Source organism: Chamaea fasciata, unplaced genomic scaffold (genome assembly GCF_029207755.1).
Source record: "Chamaea fasciata isolate MVZ Bird 193981 ecotype frontalis unplaced genomic scaffold, bChaFas1.0.hap1 SCAF_1, whole genome shotgun sequence".
Lineage (NCBI taxonomy): Eukaryota > Metazoa > Chordata > Aves > Passeriformes > Sylviidae > Chamaea > Chamaea fasciata.
In genome coordinates, this window is record NW_027094086.1 from 94482114 (window position 1) to 94508594 (window position 26481).

A 26481-nucleotide genomic window follows, 5' to 3' on the forward strand; every position below is an offset into this window, starting at 1 on the left:
TTTTCCTGGGGAACATTAGCTTCCTTGCTGCTGATCCATTTCTTCTTTAAGGAGGTGAAATGTCTGAGGATCAAAGGTTTCTGAGGCAAGTATGCTGGATGAGGGGAGCAGTAGCATAGGAGGGCAGGAGTCTCTCATGGGTATGACATGAAGCCCAAGCTTGGAGACCAATTTTTTTCTTGGCTCCTCCAGGCTGGTGGCTTTTCTGTGTAGCTGGAGAGAGCCACATGCAAAGCTGAGGACCCGGCACTGTGCGCAATGCCACCACTGTATAGGATTGCTTTTCTCTCCCAAACACGAGCATGGGAAGGGGCAGGCAGAGCTGAACATGACAGGCTGCCTGAGGAGTTCACACTGACCCATGCAAAGGGCAAGCCTGGTGCGTGCTGGGGGCTCTCTGTGGCAGCAGTTATGTCCACCACTTGCTCCTTATCATCTCTGCATCATGGATGGGACTTGCTCACTGCAAGCTCTGTGGGCCATCTCTCAGGCCTATTTTATGCCAGCAGGATTTCCTGTGGATTTCCTTCTGTAGAATGGCAGCACCTTCCCCGCTGCACTTAGGAATGATACAGTTTGGAGTGCTTCAAGTAGCCTGTGAAGGTTCCTGAGACTGGTAACACAATATTCCTCTCTCTCACATTTTGCTTTTGCCTGTTTGGGTGTTTAGCTGCCATGGCAGCTCCAAGCTATCACTATTCCTGATGCTAAATGTTGGAGAGTGGGATGAGCCAGTGTGCCTGGCGAGCTAAAAATGCAGAGGATTGGCAAGCGAGTGGTGCTGGGGAGCGGTGCTGGTGAGCTCACGGCTGGCACTGGCTTTCATCCCTTGGCTTGGGGAAGTATTTTGCAAGTTGCTGTTGCCTTTGGTGATTTCAGACTGGAGTACTCCCACCTCTGAGTCAGAACAGGGACAGTGCCCTGGCTGGCATCAGGCACTGGGAAGCTGCATGTTGTGTCAGGTGACAGTTATACCTGGGATCACGCTGAGGAGCAAAATCCTGTCTGTTAGCATCCTGCTGGCACCTAATCCTTCTCAAGAGGGCTCAGGTGAGGATTTTTCAAACAAAGCAAAACAAAGTGAATGGGTTATTTAGGAAACCCACAGCATTACATAGCTACAGACACGCTTTAAGTGAGGTGAATTTAATTCAAGGGGTTTACATCCAGAACATCTTAAAAATCTTCTCCATTTGGACCTATCTCCCAAGTCTTCATTTTGAGAGTAGTGTTGAGGAATTGCACAAGATGGGGTTTGCTTTCCAGCCAGGGATGGCTCTGTTTCAGTTGCAGGTAAGTTATCCAGCAGATAAAAGTTTGGGCTCCCAGGGAGGGATGGCACCAGATTATAAATGCATGGTCTGTAGATACTCTAATTAATAACTCATCTTTAAAATAAGTCAAGCACTTCGACTGCCTGAGATGGAATTTTTACAAGCAGGGTGTGGTGTATCTGTGAGATAAAATCCAAATACTCAAGAATGTTTAATTAAAGGGCATGATGTACTCCCATAGAAGATTGTACTCAATGGTGAAAGAAGATATTCAAGTGCACAGAGTGGTCTAGTAAGCACTTTCAAAAGCCATGATTATTATTAAACTTTGACACAAAATATGCCATGAATTCTCTTCAAGATCACTCCTGACATGAAATAGATAAATTGGTTAGAAAAAGCAAAGAAAAGGAGTTCTAAGGGTTTTACTTTTTTTTTATCTAAGTAACCAGTACCATCCAGAATTTGTTTTCCTCTTGAAAAATTATGTTAATATGGAATATACAGTGAATGCTGCCTTGCCTTCCACTGTACCTCTTTGAGTGAGATGGTAGAGATTGTGTATGGCTCTTCTGCTCCAGTACAAAATTTCGTCTGAGCCTGTGAAGAGCTGAATAGTCTGAACTCCCTCATTTTACAGGCAAAACACAATTATTTGTCTGCTGATTTACATAGTCAAAATGTTGTCAGTGCCAGGAGATTTGTTCACAAGAGTCATCTGTGTCCTTTCTTGACAAGATATCTAGTAGGCATTTAGGGTCTGATTTTCAAAGGTCTTGAGGCACACATTGGGATTTTTAAATCCCCTTATGACTAACAAGTGTCAGACTCCCCTCCATGGCAATCACTGCCTTGGTATTTTTTGTACATCTCCACATCACCATAATTAGGCACCAGCATGCCTCTGAGTTATTTGTGCACCTCAGCAACACATGGAGTGTCCTATTGTTTGCTTCCCATGGATCAGTTGGTTTTGTTGCTTTTGGATAACAAGCAGAAAGTCCCAGTACAGCTGCTGGCCGCCACAGGTATCTAGCAGAGCCCTCTCTTCTTCACACCTATAAGCAATGAAGAATAATACCTTTTGGAAACCCCTTGAGGAATAGAAAGCCTCATTGACAAAGCAGTGTAACTTCAGGGGGCATCACACTCTGATCAGCATCTCTCATACACCTGGCTTCACACACAGCCAACAGCACAAGGTCAGACAGTCCTGTAATAACCAGAAGGCTAGATGGGAATGAGAGAACTGAAGAGCTAAAGGAAAAGACTGGAAAGAGGTGTTCACCACTGATGACAGGAAGAAGATGAAGGTATAAGGAAGCCAAGAGGAAGGCTCTTCCAGACAGAGCAGGCCAAACCCCTTGCAGCAATGCTCTGGTGCTGCACAGCAGGAGTGAACCCATGGCGAGTCCCATTGGATGGGACCTACAGTGCATTTCTTGGTAGGGGCCCACACTGCTGTACGTTTGTTTTAAACAACAGAGCTGCCACCATTGCTGAGTGAGTCAAGGGGATTAGAAAGAAAAAACAGTCCCTGGTGGGTCCAGCTCATGGCCATCTGACACCTGAGCAAGAGGAGAAGATGTGGAAAAAAATAGTGTTAGTTGCTTTCCCCTTCCCTCTCTGGGTATATCAGGACAGAGCAGAGGGCATATTCTTGTTAGTAAGCCGTGATTCAACTCATCATGCCACAGCAGACATCCTCTCTGTGCTGCTCTTGGCTTCTTTTTAGAAGGCAGCATCACCCTTTTGTTCAGATGGAAATATAATCCTTCCTTATGGTGGGCATATAAAGACATCAGCAAGCACCTGTTAGCCAGGTTGCAATTAATAGCACAAAGCCAAGCAATCACGCAACAAACCAGACAGGGAGCCTACGCTTTATAGCCTTGTTTTAGACAGCCGGTACTTCTTAAGAGTAAATCTGAGCTGAATGGTTTTCTCACTTCTTGCATCTGTGTAGTTAAAGCAAAACCTCAAACTAGCAGACAGATAATCAAAACTGAAAAGTAGAATGATTTGGCAGATGTTTTAAGGCTGCTATTGCTTCTATAAATTCAGCAAATTGAAGAATGGCCATTGAAAGCTTTTCATCACATTTTCTTTGTTAGGTCTTTTTTTCTGTTAGGAGAGTGTATTTTGGAAAGGAAAGAATTTCTCATTTTTGGGTTTCGCATGAAGTTGGTCCCACAGAGTAGCTCCACAAGCACAGCTGTATCAGTAGCTTGTGGCCTCCCTGAGGAGAGGTAAGTCCAGAAGGGAGCCATCCTGGAAAGTGTGCTGCTGTCAGCTGGAGAAGATTTCATGATGCTGAAAATGCAACTTCAGTTCTGATTTATGAGCCATCCTGGGCACAGGCCTCTGCTGTTTGGTGCAACGTCCCTTTACAAATGAAAAACGAAGTTTCCATCAGCCAGTGCTTGGGGGATGCACTCTACTCTCTGTTAAAAATGATACCTCGCCCACGCTCAGCATGATGGATGCCACAGTACATATCCCGGCTGTTAGGATGCTGAGATATTCAATCTGGCTTTCCAGCCTGAAGGCTTCAGCCCTAAGCTTGCCTTCAGTTTGGACTCAGTGGCTGCAGGCAAAGCAGAAGTTGAATATGGCCTTGAGGGAGGAGAGGATTGAAAGCCTTCCCATTCCTCTGCTGGTGCTGTCTCCATTCCCTTGGGAAAGGGGGTGATGACATCTAGCTCCCAACTGTCTTTTTCATTGGCGTCTCCTGGTTTTCTTTCTGTCTTCTTTGCAATCAGGGGGTCAGTGGCATGTCACTGTGTGGGCTATCTTCTAGCTGTCCTCTGGGGGCAGCTGACACAGCAAAGACCTTCTAGATTAGAGAAGAAGCAGAGGAGTCATCTGTATCTCCAGTATGGCTCACAGAGCCATCCTTTCTGCTTCCCTTGTCAGACTGGTTTTTGGTGACCAGGAGAACATGCACCCTGAGTGTCTACAACCAGTGTGATAAAAGTCTCTGCAAGGTCAAGAAAGGCAGAACATAAGTGTAGTAGTCCTCTCTGATTCCGCATTTAGTTTTCCTCAGACCTTGTGCTGCATCCTTTTAACTTGGTGAACTGCTTTCATTGTGGACAGAGGGTTTTTTCTGCATGTTGTGTATAAGGGCAATTCATAATTTTGGAAGTTTACTTCTAAAATGTGTATTACTACTTTTCAGGCAGGAATCAGGACTCAGCCTTGACTGCTAGAGTGTGATGCCTTTTCTTGCCCATTCCATCCTCTTTATCCTGTGCTTAATATTGCATTACTTCTGCTATAAGTTGCAGATGCCATGTCTTTTGCTCTGTCACAGAATCAGAAGGCAGAGACAAAGCTGCAGATGCTTCTGATTAGCCAGAAGAGGCTACCAGTAGTGCTAGAAATGGCTACCCACTTTTCTAAGGAGAAATATAACAGGTAGATCTTTGCTTGCCTCAAATTACCAGACCTCAAAAAACAAAACAAAACAAACAAAACAAAACAAAACAAAACAAAACAAAACAAAACAAAAAAAAAACAAACAAACAAAAAACCCCCCACCACCAACAAAACCCCAAACTAAAACCAAATTACATTCAAAGCTGTATTTGGGCACGCCAGAAGTCAAACAGCTTAGCCTGCTTCATTCAAGCACACACTTAGGGGTTTGCTGACTCCTAGTTTAGCCATTTTTGAGGAAATAAGACTGGATGGGTGAGGTGTTGACAACTGGATTCAAAATAGCTTTTCATGGAGGTTCAGGTGATATGTGAGGCTGTGGTCTGGGAATGAACCACAGTTGTCACTTGACTTAGTTTTGGTTGCAGTTGAGAAGACCTACACCAAAGTTACCAACCAGCAAATTTGCTCCAGACTTGCCCAATTATTGCACGTTAACATGCACCCAAAATCTGAAATGAAACACAGTTGAAATTAAAATGCAGCTTTACCAGAAGCCAGATGCTTCATTATGAGCTAACCTACCTGCCAAATACTGCTAACCTGCATGAGGCAGGCGATTAATTTTTTACAAGTCTGCTTTGGGAACTAGACATCTGTCCTCTATTCCTAAAAGTAATCTCTCAGGGCAAACAATTTTTTTTTTTTCTTGGTACTCCAAATTGCATAAAACATATTTCATGAAAATTATATCGCCTGCATTCTGTATGAATATATACTGGGGGACAGTTCATATTTCAGATCCCTTTCACACCAACCTAACTCAAATGGAATTTCAGGTTTTTTACTTTCTAATTTTTATATGTAAGAAGAGTAAAAAATTACATCTGTAACACACCTTGTGATCTGGAATATCAGTACACATGGTTATAGTAAAGATTTTCCATTTTAATTAGTCATTATTTCAACTAACAGGCTGAATCAGTGGAAAATATGGTGTCCAATTACTCAGTTGCTCTCTCAAAGTACATTGCATCTTCCATTATGAGCAGGGGTTTATAACTTCTTTCCTTGTGAAGAATAACTTGAGATCTTCTTTGATACATGCCATGAAAAGGAGATGATCCATTACAGCATCTGCTGTCTCCATAGACAGAAAAAAATTTTTTGCTAATGTCAGTGCAGTGAAATCAAATAAACTTTCTCCTCTGTCCACATGTTTAAGAAATAATTTAGCAGGAGTTGCATATTTTCACTGAAACAGTTGAAACTTGCTAGTGATCAATTTACTTACACATGGTAAAAATAATATAGGTTGCAGACAGATTTGTAATGCAGTTTTTAAACACCTGTTTTTAATGTTTCAATACCCAATAAAGCAGAGGAACTCCTGCTTTTGGTTTGCATGCAGACATTATGCGCACTGGGATTTAAAAGTCTGCTGCCTAGGTTTCAAATGCAGTAAACAGTACTTGCAGGCACAGTGTGGGTACTTTTTGGGGAGTTACAGACTGGAGTCTCCCTCAATGAGTTTTACTCTTTGGGGCACTGATAACATGGTGTTACAGCCAAATGTGAATCCTGGCAAAAACCCACAGTCCTCACAAGAAAGAGAACTGCTCCCTTGCCACTTGCAATCTTTCTTACGTAGAAATACTGCTGGTCCAGTTCTGTGTAATGAGAGGGGGAAGGAATGCATGAGAGGTGGAGCAAAGTGATCTGTTCCAGTGAAACCAAGCACTTAAATATGTCCTTAAACTTTCATAAAGTGGGATTAGATGTTGAATATGTGCTTAAGTTTTCTACTAAGCAAGAATACATTGATTAATCAGCAATTAATTGTGCAATGTATTGTCACTCAGGGTACTCAGCTGCAAAATCTGCCATAAGACATTTTCGCTGCCTTGCCACGGGTGTTAAAAGAGATTTAGTGTCAGGCATGAATGTGTGGGGCTGTGAACATCCCAAAAATAACTTGATAAAGGGGAGCAAGTTGCAGTAGCTGCATTCTGTTCTTGCAGGCCTCTTTGCTGCTTTTCAGGGGACTTACTAGGTTTTCCCTCTTAAAAATCTGATGTTTTTGGGGAATCAGTTGCAGGTTCCAGGTATATTGCTACTTCCTCTTGGTGATTTTCAGGTGAATGCTGCTAACCGGATCCTCCTTTTCCTCTCTGTTCAATCCCTTTGATTTTGGGATTCCTCAGGATGACCGCCTCTTGTTTTTGTTCTGCCACCATTGTGCCTGTGCACATCTAATGGCCATGAAATCTCTGAAGCTTTTACTGGATGTCTTGACAGCAACTCGGGCATGATGATACTGGAGCCAAGCTTTCTATCACTGTGCAAAATCTTCCCATTACTTTTCTCTGTCTTTGGGCAAACTGTACCTTTCTTCAAGTCTTCTAAGTCTGCACTTCAGACTGTTTAGTGAAGTCTAGGTATAAATTATTTAGGTGCTTGCTGTCCCTGTGGCAGCATGATAACAGCAGTATCAGCATGCATGTTGCCCGCAGGACATGGGTGCCCATACTTGCTGTGCTTAATGAGCTGCACGCTCCTGTCCCCTCGGCTCTCTGCCCATGGAAGGACAGTGGCTCACCTTCAGAAGCCCACAGCACATCATGACTGCACAAACAGATAAATAGCTAGAAGGGAGTGGGGTGGGAGAGAGATCATGTTTCCTCTCTGGAGAGCTGTTCAGAGGTAAGCTGTGCATGAAGCCCTGGTGCAGCTCAGGCATAGAGAGTTAGTCCTGAGTTTTCATCCCCCTCGTAGCATTCTCACCCAAGGCAGCTGCTTGGTTTAGTGCTGCAAGCAGAGAGACCTGAGCCTCAGATGGTTGTGACATGTCAGGATTTAGAAGCTTGAGCAGGGCTTGCATGGTGCTGCTTGTTCACCTGCGGCCAGGACTCGCGGTGCCTTGGCTCTCCTGCATGCGCACGCCGGGATGCAACACTCTCGCATCCTGTTCTAAATGAGACCAACTATTGCCAAGGCGAACACCAATGCACAGGGCAGCAGGGCACCTGATGCAGCCATGGGGCAAGAGGGTGGATGTGGGGCAAGGGGATGGATGCTTTCGCAGGTGCTCCTGGCGTGCTGGGCCAGGGCCAGCAGGCAGCACCGCGGCCAGTGAGGGGCTAAGCTCCTGCTGCCATCCCCCTCCCTGCACATCCTGGCCTTACAAGTTGTTGTTATGATTGCTATGGAAATAATTTCAATATGTCTCGCAGCTCTGAGATGCTGTGTCTCGCATTGTTTGGATGGAAAGCTGCTTGACTGGTTTTGGAGAGTGGCTGTACATGCACAAATACTAGCTGATTTTTTTTGTGTGTGGTGGAAAGTAGGAGATTCACAGCGTGGTTTTAATTAGAACTGCTCAATTAGTCTTTCATTGCAGTATGTTCCTTAGTTGAAAGATAATTTAATTTTCTTTGCTTTGGAAGATTTTTGTGCTTGTCTGTGTGAAATGTCTTTATTTACTGTGCCTCATTGTGCTTTGTGCATAGCTTTGATTATGAGGAGAGTCAAAAACAAAACTTCTCTGGGCTGTATTATTTCTACCTGCTGTGGGTTTTAATACAGTCTCACTTGTACATATGTACAAAATCACCAGAGAAAATTGGCAAGGCATGCAGGGTTAGATTTAGCTGTAAAACTCTTACTGACTTGAACAAGAATAGCATGTCTAAAAGTTGTGAAGTGCTGAAGAAGCATAACTGGGATGGGTCAGTTTGGTTTTTCATCTTGGAGAAGTCCACAGAAGATATGACATGTTGAAAATAAGGCAAAACCCCCAAAAAATCATGCCTCCTCTTGCAGAACTCCGTATTAAAATCTTGTAACATTTCCTTTTCAGTGAAGAATATTTAGTCTAGTTGTAACACAATGCAGCATGGATCAGTCTTGTTTAAATGTAGAATATTTAGATAGTGCCCGTCATATCAGAATTTTAAAAAAAAGTTACAAAAAATATGTAAATCTCTCCTGTAGGTGCAGGAACTCATTAAATTGCTCAGAATATGCAGTTACAAAAAGAAACAATTCCAGATGGCATTTTTAATCAATCCTTAATAATCCTGAAATAACTTTCTATATGGGTTACAAATTAATTTTCAGTCACCTCTTTTGCCATGATGTTGTTTTCATTATGTGGGCCTTATGTGCTATGGCCCTTACTCTGCAATAATATAATATTCTTCAATATAGACTCAAACATTGTTACTGAATACGGGTTATAGAGTGTTATTGACCACAAACTGGCATACAGTTGTAGACTTGTACACAAACTCCACCCACAGCTGCAAACTTGAGCTTCCAGGGACAAACAAATTTAGACCACAACTTGCAGGCACATGTGCTAGCATCTAGGTAGACAAGTAATCTCAAGCACATGTCCTGAATACATCAAAGCCTCATTTTCTAATCCCTCACGGTTGTGAGGAAAACCTTAAAATACGTGAACTGGCACAGCCCCACTGCTGGCTGCAAGAGCCCCAGCTGAGATGGAAGCAGGTTGGAGAGGATTTGCAAAGAGCAAGGGAATGCAATGCAAATACTGGAGCTGGGCAATGGCTCTTCAGTTTTACTGTCCTAAATGAAATCCCTGAAATTTTAGCTCAAATAGATTTTACAGGGGTAGTTGCTCTAATCACAGAGCAGTGTTAACCTGGAAGCCTATCTGTAATAGCAGATGTTTGTAGGAAAATGGTCTGGTGAGTAAAAGCATTCCTCTTCCTCCAGTTTGAGTAAATATAAAGAAAAATGTGATGAACTTTGGCGCCTGGGTTCTCCAATTATTATTAAATTCTCTTTTCCCTTTTTGTAGTAGAAAAAGGTGTGTAATACTTTTTTGAATTGAATGTTAAAAAATGGTCATTAGCAGGAATAGGTCTCAGGATTCTATTTTTATTATGATTTAAGCATGCCATCCAATTTTGAAACAATGACAACAGCAAGGCCACTGCAACTGTACATGATGGTGCTCCAGAACTTCCTGTGTGCTCCAGAGCAGACTTCAGGAGCACTGCTGGGGCTAGACGGGGTTGCTGCAGTCTTTGCAGGGAAATGACCTGCAGCTTTGTGACACCATTCTGAGGAAGGGAGGGAGGGAGGAGTGAATAGTCCCATCACAGACACAGGGAGGGAGGCTGCAGAGAGAGCCGGTCAAGTGTCTGTCTTCTGGCCATGACCACCTTGTGCCCAGCCTGTGCTGAGGCTGACTCTAGGACCAGGCTAAAGCAGGCCCCCAAGGTCAGGGTGGAAAAGCCAAAACATTGAATTTAATCTGTGGTGGACTTGACTTTGATCTTTCCCTCTGGGAGGGGAATGGGCTGCAAAGTTCCACTGTCCAAGGTGATGGTCTTGTACCCCTGCTGTGGAAAGCAGCGGGTGGCTGCCCAAAATGAAATGCCTGATGGGGAAGTGCAAAGCCTTGTGTCTGTAGTGGGCTCTGCGTCTGTGGGGGCCTTTTCTCAAGAGCTCTGTTCCGTGTCTCTTTGGATAAAGCGCAGCATGTGCCTCAGCACTGCCCCGGGCTTGTGGGACACTCATGCTTTGAACTGTGGCCTGGGCAAGTGACAGGGGCAAGTCCACATTTCAGGGTTCATTACGTCTGCCACTGAGCTAATTGCCTTGGTTTTTCTCTGTAATCAGGGGAAGGCTCGTCAGTATAGAGTTTAGTGAGCTATTAATTTTATTCTGAGGTGAACATCTGAAGCTGCTTGGGTAAATCACACCTTCAGAGTGCCTGCTCTGTTTTGCTGGCTGTGACGGCAGCCAAGGTGACTAAACCCTGTTGTTGTCCAGCCTGTATGTGTTTAAAGTTAGGTGGCATGAATCACCTGGCTTTTCCCTTTTTCTCCTGACTGGATGTGTTGTGTACAATTGTTTCTAACTGTGCTCAGAAAGCTTTAAGGTCTTACTAGTTTGCCAAGACTGAGATGTACTTCTTAGGTTGGATACCCAGGTAAGGGTGGAGTATGGCTGGGAGGAGCAGTGCCTTTTAAGATCTTGGCATTTCTATCTCTGCCTTGGAACTTGACCCATACTAGACCCTCATGTTTGAAGTCAGCAGGTTGATAGAGTCTTGGTTTGGGTGTAAAAACACAGATTCTGGTCACCATCACCTCCTAGTCATACCTCCCTTCAAAGGAGAAATTGTTACCCTCACCATCCTCCTCAGTTTCTAGTCATGCACTGACATCCTGTTCCACTGACTGCAGCAGAGTCTCATCCATTTGCAGAAGCAGATAAGCTGCTCTATAAGACTTTTATTGGCAAGTTCTGCTATTAACATTTGCAACATTTTACTTGGCCTCTTACTGGCTTGAAGCAGAGTTGTGGTGTTGGCTTGTCAGTTTTCAATTCAGAAACTCTAGCGCAACAGCAGTTTCTAAATAATGTTACTCAACATGACAATATTTAGAATGATTGATTGAAAATAGTCCCTGTGTGTTGCGAAAGTTTATTTAGAAGTCTTTCATGCTTATTTTATTTACTTGCAGTTGGAGATCTCAAGCCTTTCAGGTCACTCTAGCGCTGGTGGCAGAGCACCTCATAGTATGCTCATTGATCAGTCTTGTCTATTCCATCCGTTTGGGTTTTGGGAATTTTTTGCATTAAATAAAGAAGAGACATCAACCAATGGCATCACCCTCAAGCAACTTACAGTGTGGAATCCAATCTCTAGATTTCTCATAGTTTAATCAGACTGTTCTGAAGGTCAAAATGTTGAATCTGAGCTATAAGATATACCTGACCTATTTTTATTGCTGCATTTGGATGCTTTCCATGGAAGACATGCTCTCAGATAAAACTGCAGCATAATCAGAGCTATAGCACCAGGTCGATCAAAGGTGGTTTGGGGAAGTAGAGTAGCACCAGAAGTGTAAAGTGACCTGGAAGAGCCGCTGCCCCTTTCTACTCAGAGACAGGAGTCACAATAAGCATTTTTATGGATCTTGTGCATGTGACAACAACAATTCTTTAGGGCTGAAACAACAGAAGCAGAATCTGTCTTAAGGAACACACCAATGCAGACAGCACTTCTCTGACTCCAAACAGCAGTGGGATTGCATTAATCTGCTTTATTCCCCAAGGAACATGGCTGTAAATTGTGCAAGGATTGAAACACGGGGTCTGTTAGTGCTATATTTTCATAGTGAAGAAAGGGTTACCTGGTCTCCTGGCACTGTGGTTACTGGCTTTGTTTCGTAAGGACGCTGACGCACAGATCGATTAAACAAAGAAGTCTGGAAATATGTAAAAAGTTGTTATATTTTGGGGTTTTTTTCTGCTCTGATCAAGTCATAATCTCTGATGAAGCAAAAACTCTCTGGCAGTGCTGGAGATAGGAACTCGATCACTCCATGCCCAGGTCACTGTACCTTCATCTAAGACATCCTTGCTCTGTGCTTTTATAAAATGCCTTGAAATATTTTCCTTCTTTTAATTCATTCCTACATTAAAAAAACAAAAAAAAAAAAAACCAGCCAAAAATGGACAGAAGTACTGTGAAAGTTGGAAGTCATCAGTATTCATGTGACTTTCAGAAGGGAGGAGGTTTATTTCAGACCTTCAGCCAGCCTCCCTTCCTGCTCCCTCCTTTCCCCAAACACAGAAGGCAGTCAGGGCTTGATTCATAGACTGTCTGATTATAGTAAGTCTCACTTGGGGCATACAGCTGTATACCATGCTAATGCACTACATGCTTTGTCTGCCTCCACTAAACACTTGGGTGTTTAGTTCCTGCTCTGTGATGTGGCTTTTGGCTAATTAAATAGCAAAATGTCTCACATAAGATTGGGGGGTTTTGTCTTTTTAAACAATACTTGGCAAATCAGAGAAATTAAGAATTGGAAGTCTATCTGTAGTAATTTTCTGGCAACAGAACAGTAAGTGCAATATTCGTATTATGAATATGGCTCAGTATTTATAGCTCTCCAAATATTTACAGAGATAAAGCCTTTAAACATAGCCCCAGCTTTCTGTCTTCAGTAGCAGTTTAAATAAATGTCATTTGGAGAGAAGTTAAAATTGACGAGAAAGGCAGCCATTTCTAGTCTAATATTGTCTCACTAGTGTCTCTGAACTCCAAAAGTTTTGTGCCTGAACTGTGTTGTCCCTGTCCCATATGAGCCAGTGTTTATCTTGACATGCACCTCAAAAGCATTCACCCTTAATCAGATAACTCTTGTGGCTAGATGGGTGCTCCATTGTCCTCAAATTCACAAGGGTGAGAATTCAAAGTAATGCAGTTGCTGAAGCACTCATGAGCCACTGAGTTAAAATGTGGCATTGAGGGTGTGTCTCAGATTGGAGGAGTCACTGGGGGATGCTGGCAGTGGTGCTGGAGCATGGCTGGGATGGGCACTGGTGAAGGGCATTGTGCTGACGGCACCTGACACACACCCGAGGATCCTGGGCCAGCCTGTGCTCACCACAAACGGCAGCGTGCTAGGTGCCAGCAGTGCGTCAGCAGCATGGTGAAAGGCAGGCGCACAAGCATGAGCTTGTCCAGGATATCTGCCTGAGAACATGTAATAAATTCCTTCTACAGGGCTCTTGTGATAATTTATTTCTTTTAACCCATGCATGGCCATGGGTATGACTGTCCAAACTCAAAGCCGTGATGGATGCTGAAGGCAAATGTTTGAGTAGAAACTCAATAGTTTCTACTCTGCTGAGTTTCTAGAGTGAGGGGTTGGGTAGTTTCAGGGAGGGCGCTGTTGTGTTTGATTTACCCCCAGACCTGGATTTATAATCCTTGGAGGCAGCAAGGATTAGGGGAAGAGCATTTCTATCCTCTTGTGGTAGAAGATGTCATGAGAGCAGTAATGATTTCTCCGTGTCCCAGTAAATAAGGTGCCGAGGACTTAGGAATTCATTCCCTTAGTAACTCCTTTTCTGATGGGCATCCCTCTTGCGAGTCTAACAGTTTTAGGAGGAGTGTGGCATGAGTTGGTTTTCAGGTATGTGTATTTTTGAGGAGGAAAATCCTTGCTAGAAATAGGGAGCAGCATCTTGCGGCTCCCTCTCCTTGTTTAGACAAGGAGATTTCATGGCTGTGCTGAGAGCCAGCAGCCACGAAGGCTGTTTTTCCCTGGATAGAGACTGAAATTACTTGTGAGCCAGTGACTGAGTGTACATCATCTCTATTACATTAAGATTAATAATTCCTCAGCGTATTTGCAGCTGGAAGTTTTATATAGATCTTTATTCATCATGATGTGAACAGCTGCTCTTTTGCTGCTCTGTTGAGTTAAGGTCCAAGTGGCAGCACTAGAAAGTGCCACATAAAACACACTCCTGCTGTTTCCATTCACTGCTCTCCCATCCAGCTCTAGTCCTTGGCCTAGGGTTGGCCCCTTGCAGGAGCAAGCCATTTTATTTTTATTTGTGGACCAGCTTCGACTACATTTGGATCTTAAAACAGAGTTTGAGTGAATCCAAGGAAAATCACTTTCAGAAAGAAAAAATAAATCCTGAAAGTAGCACAAAAATCTGTAGGAATTCCTGTTACAATTTTATTTTAAGTAAGTGGAGGACTATGGGGCAGTAACATGATTCATTGCACAGAGCATAATTTATTCTCTTTTTTTGCTTAACTGCATCAGGTGAAGTACAGCAAAAGCTGTACACAGCCAGAGGGTCATCTCAGATCCTAAGGAAGTGTTTTATTTTCTGTTTGGTTGTTTTTTGAGGGGTTGTTCTGTTTTGCTGTGTTGCATTTTTTCATTCTGAAGTCTGTCTGCTCTGCTGTTTTGAATTAAATGCTCTCCTTTTTTTGGCTTGTGCTCTCACAGGAGTGTCCAAGCAGACCGAGTTTCGCACCTGAATAGTCACTGACAGAGTCTGGAGCTGAACTGTGTACCTCATCCAAAAACCAGCACCCCCTATTGCTCCCCTGGTTGCTGGCAAAGGGAGTATTTTCCTGGTCAGGATGATGTGCCTCACTCAGTCCTACGTACATGGAAGCCTGTGTCTAGAGATCTGGAAAGAGCAAGGGGCATTCGGGTGGTATGGCAGTGACTGAGATGTGTACACCTGCAGAGTGTGAGCTTGAACGTGGAGAGAAACAGCTGGAAAGAGACAGGGATTCTGCAACACATGGAGCAAGACACGTGCCTCAGTGGTTTGGTGGTGCTCTGTTGATGCTGCCTGTCTGCCTCATTGGCACTGCCAGGGCTGCTTGCTCCTTGTCCTTTGGGGACCTGAATCCCCAGAGTAGGGGCTGCCAGCCCCTGCCTGGGTCATGCTTTGTCGCTCAAGGTACAGCTGCCTTCTTGTGCCCTGCTGCTGCCCTTCAGCATGCAGTACACCCCTGATCTGCAGGCAGACTGCTCAGCTTCCATCTGAACCAGAGAGGTCGAGGGGGGTTCCATAAACAAGTCCCTATGGCACCTGGGATTTGGGGGAGGAGCTTGAGAGGAGAGCCACTACAGTCCCCTGCCTCAGGGCATCCGAGGTGTGTTTTTTTTCTCAGACCTCCCCCGGCAAAAAAGTTAAGGGCCCAAACCCTGTTGGAATAGGTGTTAGGGAATTTAGCGATGAACGGAACAGTCTTTTTCTGAGACTTTTTCCCAGAGGTGTAGGTTGCTGGCTCCTTGAGCCTTCAGCAGCAGGTTCCTGGGCATTTTCAGCTGGGGGCATGGTGGCAGGGCAGCTCAGCAGCTGCCCAGGCAAGGTCAGGCAGGATCTCTGCAGCGCACACCAGAATAGATGCCCTGCTCTCCTGACCTCACCCCCTTGTGCCTGCGCTTCACATGACAGTCACTGCCCGCAAGATCAGCTTTTCCCTCCTGCCGTTCAAACCCATGATGCAGTGGCTTACATCTTCCAGTGCCTCTGTGTGGGAGCCGAAAGTAAATTCTTTTTCTCAAAAATCAGATTCATTACACTATTTTTATGTGTGCTTGGTACTAACTGCTGAAACCAATACCCAAAATGTTTGTGCACTTTCTTTGTAGTTTAAACTGCTTGATCTTTGATTTGGTTTTAAAAAGCCAGGACACTGAGCACTCACTGATGGTATTTTATTGAGGCTCTATATTAGGTACACTTTTGAAACATGACAATTTGTTTCATTTTATCATTCATCATGTGCAGTTCCTGAAAAAAAAACCAAACACAACCTGAAAAAGTTAGCAATAAAGCTATTTAGTGTGTAGCTCTGAAGCTCTATCTTAAAGAGACAAGCAGCACTTGTCTTGACTTTAAAATGTCCCTGTTTTATAGATTTTATTCTGTTTGACCTTTTTTGAAAGCATTGCAATTGCTTTCCAAAACATTGATGGAAATATGAGGAAAGGAAGCCTCCCTTACACCAGACTGGGTTGTTAGTCTCCCCGATGATTTTCACCAGACTGGCTCGAGTATTCCTTGAACACTTCTGGGATTGCAAATGGGACAGATGAGCATAAGCACTGTGGTACCTGCTGCAAGCAGTGGCCATCAGTTACATGGTCAGATAAGCAGTTACTGTTCTTAATATTTTTAGAGGCATAAATGGGTGTATTTACTTGTTGTCTTTATTATATACCAAACATAAAAACAGGAAAACACACAAGAGGTATTGCTGATATGGATGTTCCCTGTGGCATTTTTTGGCACATCATTATCATTAAGGAGGCAGCCCCTACGGCCCTCAACAGTCTCAAGCACAAGCTGCTGACTGGTTTTGAGAGTGAATTCTGAGTCCCTGGTCATGCCCTGCTCTGTGGTTAGTGGGAGCTCAGCCTTTAATGCATTGGGACAGGCTAAGCCCTAAATTATACCCCAATGTTCGTTTAATATATTTGCAAAAGAGTCCGGTTCTGGAGGAATGCACCACTGTAGGGTTTTTTCAGCCCTTTCCCCAAACTCCCAGTAAGTACACTTGAAAACTATTACGCAGTGTGGCTTCCTTTCCTCCTGACTGATGTCATGGGTGGTGCAGAGGGTGTATCTGGCTGGTGTGTCCCGTGAGAACAGGTCCATTCTTTCAGTGACCCCCAGGAGCCTCTCCAGACAGAGGGCTCCTTGTTATGACAGGTAGCTTTCTGAGCATTTCAGCAGATGCTCAGGCATGCCAAAAGCATAAAGCACTTGGAAAGGGAATGTGCAGAATATTTCAACTGTGTTTCTTAAAATAAATGCCATGGCTTAAATAATAGAAGTTTTCCTCACAGACTGTAGAATAACCACTGAAGCTGAAATAGCATTTGAGTTATTGGATGTGGCGTTTGCAAAATTTCCTCAAAATTTAGTAACTGTAGCAAGGTTTGGGGAGGTTTTGCTTTTTTTTCTAGTGCTTATGTTCAAAACACCTCATCTCCTTCTGCTCATCATTTTCCAAGTCTGTTCAATTCCAATTGGCAGATTTAATAGATGTGTACCAGGCCCACATTTGGAATCAAGGCAGCCTCAGTATGCTCACGTCTGTGATAAACTGTAGGTCATCATAGCTGTAGGACAGAATCAGATAGTACCTTGCTGTTGGCTCATGGCTGTGAGGGGTGACAGCCCTGTTTCCCTCCCATTTCTCTGGCCACTGGAGGAAGAGTCCTAGTATTCAGTGCCATGGCATCTGGACACATGAAAACATCCAGCCACAGCACACAGTGCATCTCCTTGGGGAAAGGCTGGGGTTTGCTTTGGCACCCTGCACTGAGATGAGCAGCAACCTACTGGTGAGAATCAAGACATGCTGGTGGCAGATAGCACTGGGAAAGCGATGACAGAGAGGTGTAGGAATCCCAGGGAAGGCTTGATGCGGTGGCTCAGCCGGTGCAGCCTTTTCCCTCACTCTTGCATAAGACAATGTAAGGTGATGAAGAGCTTAGCTGTGATCAGTCCTGTTCTGGTGTTAATTACCAGTGACTGCATCGCTTTTGATAGAATTAGAGGAGTGTGTAATAGGCCTGCAATTAAGTCTGATTTTGATCTTCGCAGCTTCAGACAATAAAAATGAAAATGCCATTTGAGATGAGTTCAAGTATTTTTAACAGTGTTGCTTAAAGAGGAAAAGAGCAGAGTAGTCAGTGGTTGGTCAGAATAAGAGAATATGACCTACTTTCATTTCAAAACCAAACACTTGGTCACACAATTCTTATCTGCATATTTAAGTTTTTCCTGCGTCTTTCCTTTGTACCAAGCCAGGTGACTGCTGTATCACTGCCTTTATTTGGGAAGGGAAACTCATTCAGAAACCTTGTGCTTCTGGTCCTTTTTTGCAGCTCATTGCTTTAACAGTTTCACACCAGGGGAAACTGGATCTCTGTATTGCCAAGCAAAGCATGCTTGGTAGAAAAGGTACATCCTTTATTATGAATGCTGTAGCTGAGAGCACCTTTGTCACCCATACTCAACCACTGAGATATTAAGAGCTTTGGACTGTGTTACACGGAGAAAAAGATAAAAATAGGGTGCCTGACGCATGCATCCCATGTTGCATGCCAGGAAACTGAATCCCTCTTCCACCAAGTACAGTTCCCCAGAGCATACATGGAAAATATGCATGGATATGAACATGCGAGATCTCTCCTCACCAAGAAAAATGCTCAGTCACCCTTTTTTCCCATCCCATTTCACCCTGATCTTGTTTGATATTCCCTTTGACTGCTGGCAAACCTAACAGCCTAAAGTCCCACAACTCTACTTTTACTGCCACTGCTCCTCACTGTTGAACATGAGACAATAATACCTGTCTCCCATGTTTTGAGGCAACTGTGGAATATTCTTATTGCACCCAGCTGACAGTAAGCAGGATCTTGCCCATTCACCAGACATCTGCAGCGTGCTGAAAACTCCCAAGGCTCAACACTGTCAGTCACAGAAATCATGCACTGGGTGCATAATCTAAAATAAGTCATTCACAGTATATGCCCCTTTAAATGTTAATCCTTGCATCACTTTCTTTTATTGCTTCTGTTGGCATACACGATTATATGACATAATACAAAAGTAAATAATGTGATGCAATCAAAAGGATTGAATCAAAAGCTCAAAGGGAAATACAAATTGGAGATCAGATGCTTCCTAACACAGAATATGACATAAAACTGACAGTGACGTGACTGTGAATTTTTCTTATTTTGAGGGCAGGAAAATCAAGCATATAGCAATTACATGAGTCTTTCTGGATGTTTCTGGCACTTTCTAAGTCGGAGAGTAAGTGACTTTGGGTAATGGATTCAAAGCAAAGTATAGCTCTGCTCTAGGACAGGACCTTTTAAAAAAGCAAACATAAATTTAGCTTGAAGATCACAAACCTTAGAAAACAATGCAAAACATGCATTTGAGATCTTATTATTTATTTTCCAACATGTGAACACTCTTCAGGGGAAGGCAGGTGTGCAAAGCTGAGGACTATGGGTGTTTGATTGCCTCCTGTTAGGAAAACTGTGGGAAAAGCACAAGCTGAGGCTCAGCAGTAGGTTACAAGGTATGGCAGCAGCCAGATTCAGATTTAAAGATAAAGCCTGAAATAGCAGAACCCAGTGCAAGACCAACATTTTTGGTCCTCTTTGCCCGTATTCAGTAAAACATATGGGTACCTTGGTGTGCGATTTTGCTTTTGCTGAATTGAGGTTTGAGTTACTCGCTAGTCTATTTTTACATTTTAAGCAGCCTTGTAATTCAATATGTGTTTGTTTTAATTTTACACTCTCCATAAAAAGCATCTTCCATGACAACTTGGAGAAGTGACTGCTGGCAATGCATAGAAATTTATTTGCCTGGCATATCACACTGTCTTACTTTTCCCCCTGCAAACCCACGTGCTGGTCTTGACCAAAAATACCCTGGGATACCTTGTGTCTCCTCCCTTACCTAAGCTTTGCGGCTGAGGCTCTGGAAGTGGTGAGGCGGGGAAGATCAGCTTGGGACAAATCCAGGTCACTCCACCAGCCCTGCTCACACACACCACTGGAATTAATGAGCAGCCAGGCTGTCATGTGGGGGGAACAGGGTGGTGATGAGTAGGACAGTGGCTTCCCTGTGACCACTGACTGTACCAGGAGCACACCTGTGATCACCTCAAGCTGCATGTCTGTCTCTGGGGGAGAAAGCCAGGAATCCCTCTTTTTGCAGCATAGTGCTAATGTGTGTGTCAGGGGCTGTAGGAGTGGGTATTCCATGTGGAGTTGAAGGGAGGTTCACAGCCCATGGCATCCTGCTGAAGGCAGTGCACAGGCATGGCTCTGCTTTTCTCTCTCTGTTGTTTTGCTGATAGTACAGATTTTCAAACTGCCACTAATGTGTTTTCAATTTGACAGTTCTGGCATGGAACCCTCATATCATATCATATCATATCATATCAATCATATCATATCATAATATGTCACAACCCCCTGGCTCTGAGCTGCCTTTGTATGGTGTCTCAGGAATGCAGAGCTGATAAAATAATGTAGTGTTAGAAACGAGCCTTGTCCTCCTCCTATCCCTGCATTCTTCCAGCATTCATGTGCCTTAGGTAAGGATATAAAAATTGTTGCACCAAATCAAATTAAAATGCTTCTGTTCTGCTCTTTGCTTTTCCGACCTAAGTGTGGGGTGAAAACTTTACGGTGTGCCCAATTAGTGATGGAAGATATGTCTAGCTCATCGTCCTCCCTTCCTCATGCATTGGTCACTGTGGTACCTGAAACTTTGCCACTATGAATTGCTGTTGCCGTTCAGCATGTTTGATAGTGGAGGGAGGGCTTTGAGCCTGTTAGCACCCACCAGAATTTTGCAGGGCTCAAGGAGTAAAAGTGATTCAAGATCTTTTTTTTTAATACCATTCCTGCCATCAGATGGTAAAATACCCTAGAGAGATAACGTGAAATTACTTGGTAAGACTTAAGGAGAATGAAAACAGACAAAATACAAATATAAGCAGCATTTGATATATGGGCTTCATCACTTGCTTTCAGCTTTATTTAGATTTGAACTTGCATTTACCTTAAAACTAGTTTTGCTTCTCACCAAATGATGATAAATTTTGATCTGTCATATTTGATAATGGTGAATAACTCCTGCCCACACCCACCTGAACCATTCACAGAGGAACCTAAACCTACAAGAAAGTGAGCAGGTTTGCTCTAGGGTGGGGCATCTGGGGCATTGCACCTTGCCCACGTTCCTCTCTGCTGTAGTTGCTGCATCCTCCCTTCCCTTGGGACAAGGCTTCACCACTTAGCCCTGCAAGATATCTGTTTCTGAGAGACTCATTTCCCAGCATCAGGTGGCAGCCATGAGTGGGACGTTGTCTGGGGACTCCACAGCAATGGGAACCCTGAGTAGCTTCTACAGGAGATGGTGCAGATGAGGTCAGGCTCTGCTTCCTCCACATCCTGTGGCAGAAATAACTCTTGTTGTCATCAGAGCAGTCACTGTAATGTGGATGAGGTTCAAGCCAGGCCCAAGAGCTTCAATGAGATTTTTGTGTGATTATAACAAGAATTTGACACACATGGTGAGCTGCTAATCATGTATATGTGATCGGTCTCCATGCTGTCCCAGGAGGTATTTACTAGCATAAAAATCAGCTAATGGGGGGACGGGTCATAAGCAGCAGACTGCTGCTGCATGAAGGATGTCACAGGAAGCATGGGGATGGATGAGCTGTGTCCTTTCCACCTGCAAACTCTGTTGGTTTTGCATCCCTCAGTACTGCGAATGAACATCGAGTTCGTTGTGGTTTTTTGCTGAACACTGCAGCAGAATTTATGCAAAGTTTTCTGTGGATGTAGGAGTGCTCAAAAGCTCAGCCCATCTAAAGTGCCTCAGGTCCTTTAGGATAATGAGACATTTTGTGAGTGCACCTTTTTATTGTACCAATATTACATTACAGGAAAAATGGAAGGGGGGAACTTAACACATAGCACCTGTCACAAGTTCTCTCCTTGAATTAGGCTCTCCTGCTTATAAAAATTTAATTGATTCCTAGCAGTTAATGTGCGTGGTGCTCAGTGGGCGTTTTCTGTTCTCTTGCCAGCTCCATGGTTACTTAGAAAGCGAGCCGCTCACGCTGCAGCTGTTCATTGGGACTGCAGACGACCGCCTGCTGCGACCCCATGCCTTCTACCAGGTTCACCGGATCACCGGCAAGACTGTTTCCACCACCAGCCATGAAACAATACTTTCCAACACCAAAGTCCTGGAAATTCCACTTCTTCCAGAGAACAACATGAGAGCAATGTAAGACCAAGGCACCATATCTGACTCTTAGCAGTTTTGTCTTGGTCACCTCACTTAATTTCTTTGGGGTTTGTTTTCTTCTTTTTGTACATGATTTTTGTTTCCCTATCCTTTTTTTTTTTTCCCCTACATTTCTCTCTGTAATAGTAGGTTTTCACAACTTTGCTGAGACAAATTGCTGCTAATTGCCTTAACAGCAAAATAAACGTCACAAATATTTATGACTACTGATTTGCTTTCATTCTAGAGTTTCAGCCAACGTGCTTATTTGCCATTTAAAATAAGTATCTCAGTTACTGAGCTGTAAATATCTCCTACCTCAGCTCCTGCGTTTAGTTTCTAAATATGACACCTGCTGCTCCTATACGCACTAGCACAAGGAACAGAGCTGATTAAAATTTATCTTTGGATGTCAAAGGAAACTCTTAGAGAGAATTTCCAAGTACCCTCGTGGTTTTTCTCAGACAAATAAAACCACTCACTTCTTACATAATAAAACTCAGCATTTTTCATGGCAGTTGTTTACAAGCAAATCTTCCACAACTAAGAAGAGCTACAGACTGAGTTGTTAAACTGGGCTAACTTTAGTGCTATGCAGAAAAGCAGGCATGGATATCTTAAGATGTCTGAGTGATAATTAAGTGCTCTGTAGGTCCATTAAACATGTGTAAATATCGCTATAGGATGGTATATAAAGGTTAAAATAGCCTTCTGTGTAGTGACGTACATGAGACCTTCCACACTATTTAATCCTGTCCTCCCCATACCCCGACCTCAAATCAAACTAGCCCCTTATCTGAGTTGTCTCCCCCCTCATTCAAATCATCCTAACTGTTATGTGAGGTGTCTGCTTTGGGAGGAATTTCTGTCTGCTTATGTGCAAGTAAGCACCTAAGTTCTTAGTGTGAGTGTGTATAAATATTTGTAATAATATAATATAATATAATATAACATAACATAACATAACATAACATAACATAACATAACATAATATAATATAATATAATATAATATAATATAATATAATATAATATAATATAATATAATATAATATAATATATTAATATAATATAATATATGTATAAATATAAATGTATTCATATTTTTTATATAGACATGTGCACCTTTGTGTGTATATATAGGAAGACAGAAAGCAAGCAGGAAATTCTGACCTTTGCCAAACCAAATAACATGGGAAAATCACAGTTTCACTCCTTGTTTTTTATACAGTTTTCCATGCCTTAACAAAGTGGAAAATGCTATCAGACACCTAAAGTCCTTCCGCAAATAGTGGTTATTAGAACCTGGTTTGCAGTGTCATGTACAACATGCCCTGGAGTGCCGCATGTAAATAGAAGAGCCAGAATATGTTTACCTGCATTGCCAGCTGGGCTCAGAGTGATCACTCAAGACTTGAGGATCTCTCACAGTGAATTGTGCTAAAAGTCACAGCAAGCCTTCAAAATTATTGGCCCTGTTTGCTCCCATCTTAAGTTGGTGGGGCTATATTCTGGTTAAATTCACCAATTTGTACTCACGCAGTATTTATCTGGCCCTTTATTTATCCAGTTTGAATCACATTTTTAGCCATCTAGGAACATTATTACCATTTCATTCATCTTTCTCCCTAAAATAAAGGTAAGTTAACAGTTTGGGAACCAAGCTGAATATTTTTGTGGTGTGTGTGCCAGACTGTAGTACAGCTCATTCAAAAATCACAAACAATGTTTTGGCATATATAAGCCTTACTTGTCAGTAGTCTAAAGCCTCATGCAGCACTACCAGTGAATTGAAATTTGGAACCAATGACTTCTCTCACACTTTATGTGTTCAGGCCTTGATTCAGTGAAACAGCAGAGTTCATTAGCCCATTTAAACTTTTGCACATTTAGCTGTTTCTATTGACTTCAGATTTTAATGTCCTTGACTTTACAAGCTTGAACTGAAATACCTTTTCTTCTCTGAACATTTGGGTATGAATTGTATGTCAATAATTATTCAATTTACAAATGTTGCTATAGGAGAGACAAAATGGAGAAATGCACTGTTTCTTCCATATCTTATGGATCTTTGCGTAGAATTTTGACGTGGGTACAAATACTCTGTAATTCTTATGGCTTCACCTGCTAATATGCATTGTTGGGAGCCTTTAATACTTTCATTAGTTCCTTTGATTGTATCAGAAAGGGCATTTTTTAAATTCTGAAATCCATACTTGAGAAAAAATGCAGATCAAAACCATGCTGCCAGAGTGCTTGTTTGCAGTTTGCTTCAGAACAGAGCTTCAAAGGTCTGGAGAGGGAATTAAACTCTTTGAATGAAAAATTAAGTTAACTAAGCATATTCGGTGTAATAAAATGCATGGCAGAAACCAGTACCCAGAAGAAATTGCCATGTAGGCTTTGTAGTCGTGGACAAGGCAGTGGTATTTTTGCAGTGAGTTTCCAAGTGTGTATGCTTATGTCTTTTGTTCTGGGAGCTTCTTCTGTTGATATATTCTTTGATAAAAATCCTGACTTGTAAACTCATCCAGGAGAAAACCAGAGTTTAAAAAAAAAAAAAAAAGAGAGTGAGGTCAGAAATTGAAGTAGTCATATCTGATGAAAAGCACGTTTTTCTCTAATGTGCGGAGAGGACTCTGAGTTTATTTTTTTTTATGCAGAGCTTCAGCTCAGCGCTCAGCTCGGGAGTATTTCCAACTCACTGAAATACAAACAAATTGACAGTAGAACTGACCTCAGGGGGAGAGCTGTGCTCATTATTAAGAATTTCAGGACTTCACCCTAGATTGAAAATCTTGTCTGATTTTTGTCCAAATTAGCTGTAACAAGTAAAATTGTAAGTAGCTCAGCATTCTGGGTTAGTAACAGTTTCTGCACTGCTGTCACATCCCACTGACTTTTCTAGCCTCAATGTTTCTTTGGGCTTTGGTTGATCTTTAGCTACAATCCTTACAGGATGTGATGGGGAGGAAGAGCTTTTTGAATTTTCTTCCTCTGGGAACTGAGGTAACATCCTAAGTTTGTGTGCTTTACAGCAGCCACTACTTGCTGCTACAGATAGTCCCAACTCAGCTGCTTGGGAGTACAAGTACTGAACAAAGTCTGCTGCGTTCAGCCTGGTCATTGGGTTGTGCCTGACACAGTTTTTAAGAAGAGCATGCAGGAGAGAGGAAAGATATATTGCACACTCATGTCTTCCTGAAATCTTGAAGTGAATTGAATTTCCCTGTGTTTCCTTTTGGATAGCATTGACTGTGCTGGGATATTAAAGCTCCGAAACTCTGACATTGAGCTGCGCAAGGGAGAGACGGACATCGGTCGGAAGAACACACGTGTGCGTCTGGTCTTCAGGGTTCATATCCCACAAGCCAATGGCAGGACCCTCTCCTTGCAAGTAGCCTCCAACCCCATTGAGTGCTGTAAGTGGCAACAAACATCCTCCTCTTGCTTGGTATTATCAGAAAGTCTTTTAATCAGTAAGGTTGAAAAAGACAGCTAAGATCATTGAGTCCACTGTTAATTCAGCACTGCCATGTCCACACACCTTGTGAACAGTTTTTAACCCTTCTGCCCCATATGCCGTCTTTGTCCATGCCAATGTGCTCTACATTGGTTTTGCTTTACCTGTCTAGTTAGCAAAGTTTAATCTGCTTTCCAAAGGTTTGTGGTTTACATTGAGAACAGAATATCTGTGTCTTAGGAAAAAAATGTGTAGCTTTGTGCATTGAGTGCTGTAGAAAAACACATACAAGTAATGAACCATGAAACTAAGAGTAGACCTGGGAGTGACAGGGCCTTTGGTTTTGGTGATTCCTTATCATAAAGGTAACTGCTGTAGAAGTTTTGGAAAACATCTCTCATGTCCTATTTATTCTGTCTCCCCCTCAGAAAGCAAAAACTAGCAAACGAAACCCCAACCCCTTTGATAAGGAGCTAGCTAACACACTGGTCTGCAGCTTCAGAAAAGCTCCAGAAGCTAGGTTTCTGTACTAGGGTCGCTTTAAATGAACAGACTGTATACTATCAGATGCACTGGGACACCCTTCAAAGATACCTGTATCATTTTTGCTCTGTAAGCCTCATCAGCCTCCCACACGCAAAGCAAAACACATCTGCTTTGTGTAGCTTTAGCGCTCCAGTATAAGTGGTAGAAGCTGAATTTCAGTCTAAGTCCCAATGCTATTTTGACTGGCTGGGTGGACTGAAACAATTTTTTAAGGTTTTGCTAAATTCCATCCACAAAGTGGATTTTTCTGATGCTGACAGAGTAGGGGGGAAGCTTAACATCTGGCAGGTAGTGAGGAGTGAGCTCTGGCAGAGGGAATGGGGAGGAAGGCCTGACCATTCCTAGCTCCATTCATGCTGGAGGGCAAAGCAAAAAATTTGAGGAGTCATGGTTTCATCCTGCCATTGAAGTTTATGAGAGCTTTTCAGTTGCTACACAGCAGGATAAGGCACAGTTTAAATCTCTCCTGAACTGGTCTGTGCAAAGGTGCCAAGCTCAAGGAGCTACTAAATGTGAAGCTGACTGGATTTGTGTCAGGGTACTGCAGCTTTGAGTGTTGTGTAATGAGCAAAAGCATGGCACATGCCTGCTGAAAGAAGTGGAAAACAGGAGAAAAAATAAGTGCTAGTGTTATTTCCAGTGCAGAATGTGGAAT

At 43.0% G+C, this 26481-nt stretch overlaps 1 protein-coding gene across 5 annotated transcripts in view; it reads left to right on the forward strand.

Annotated features, from left to right (window-relative positions):
* Positions 1-26481, forward strand: part of NFATC1 (nuclear factor of activated T cells 1) — a 111011-nt gene that overhangs the window by 21845 nt on the left and 62685 nt on the right. For all 5 annotated transcript variants that reach the window (XM_066189591.1, XM_066189561.1, XM_066189575.1 and 2 more), the window contains exons 4-5: positions 21616-21818; positions 25067-25239. In XM_066189591.1, the coding sequence (XP_066045688.1) occupies positions 21616-21818; positions 25067-25239 (376 nt within the window). The remainder of the gene's footprint in view (positions 1-21615; positions 21819-25066; positions 25240-26481) is intronic.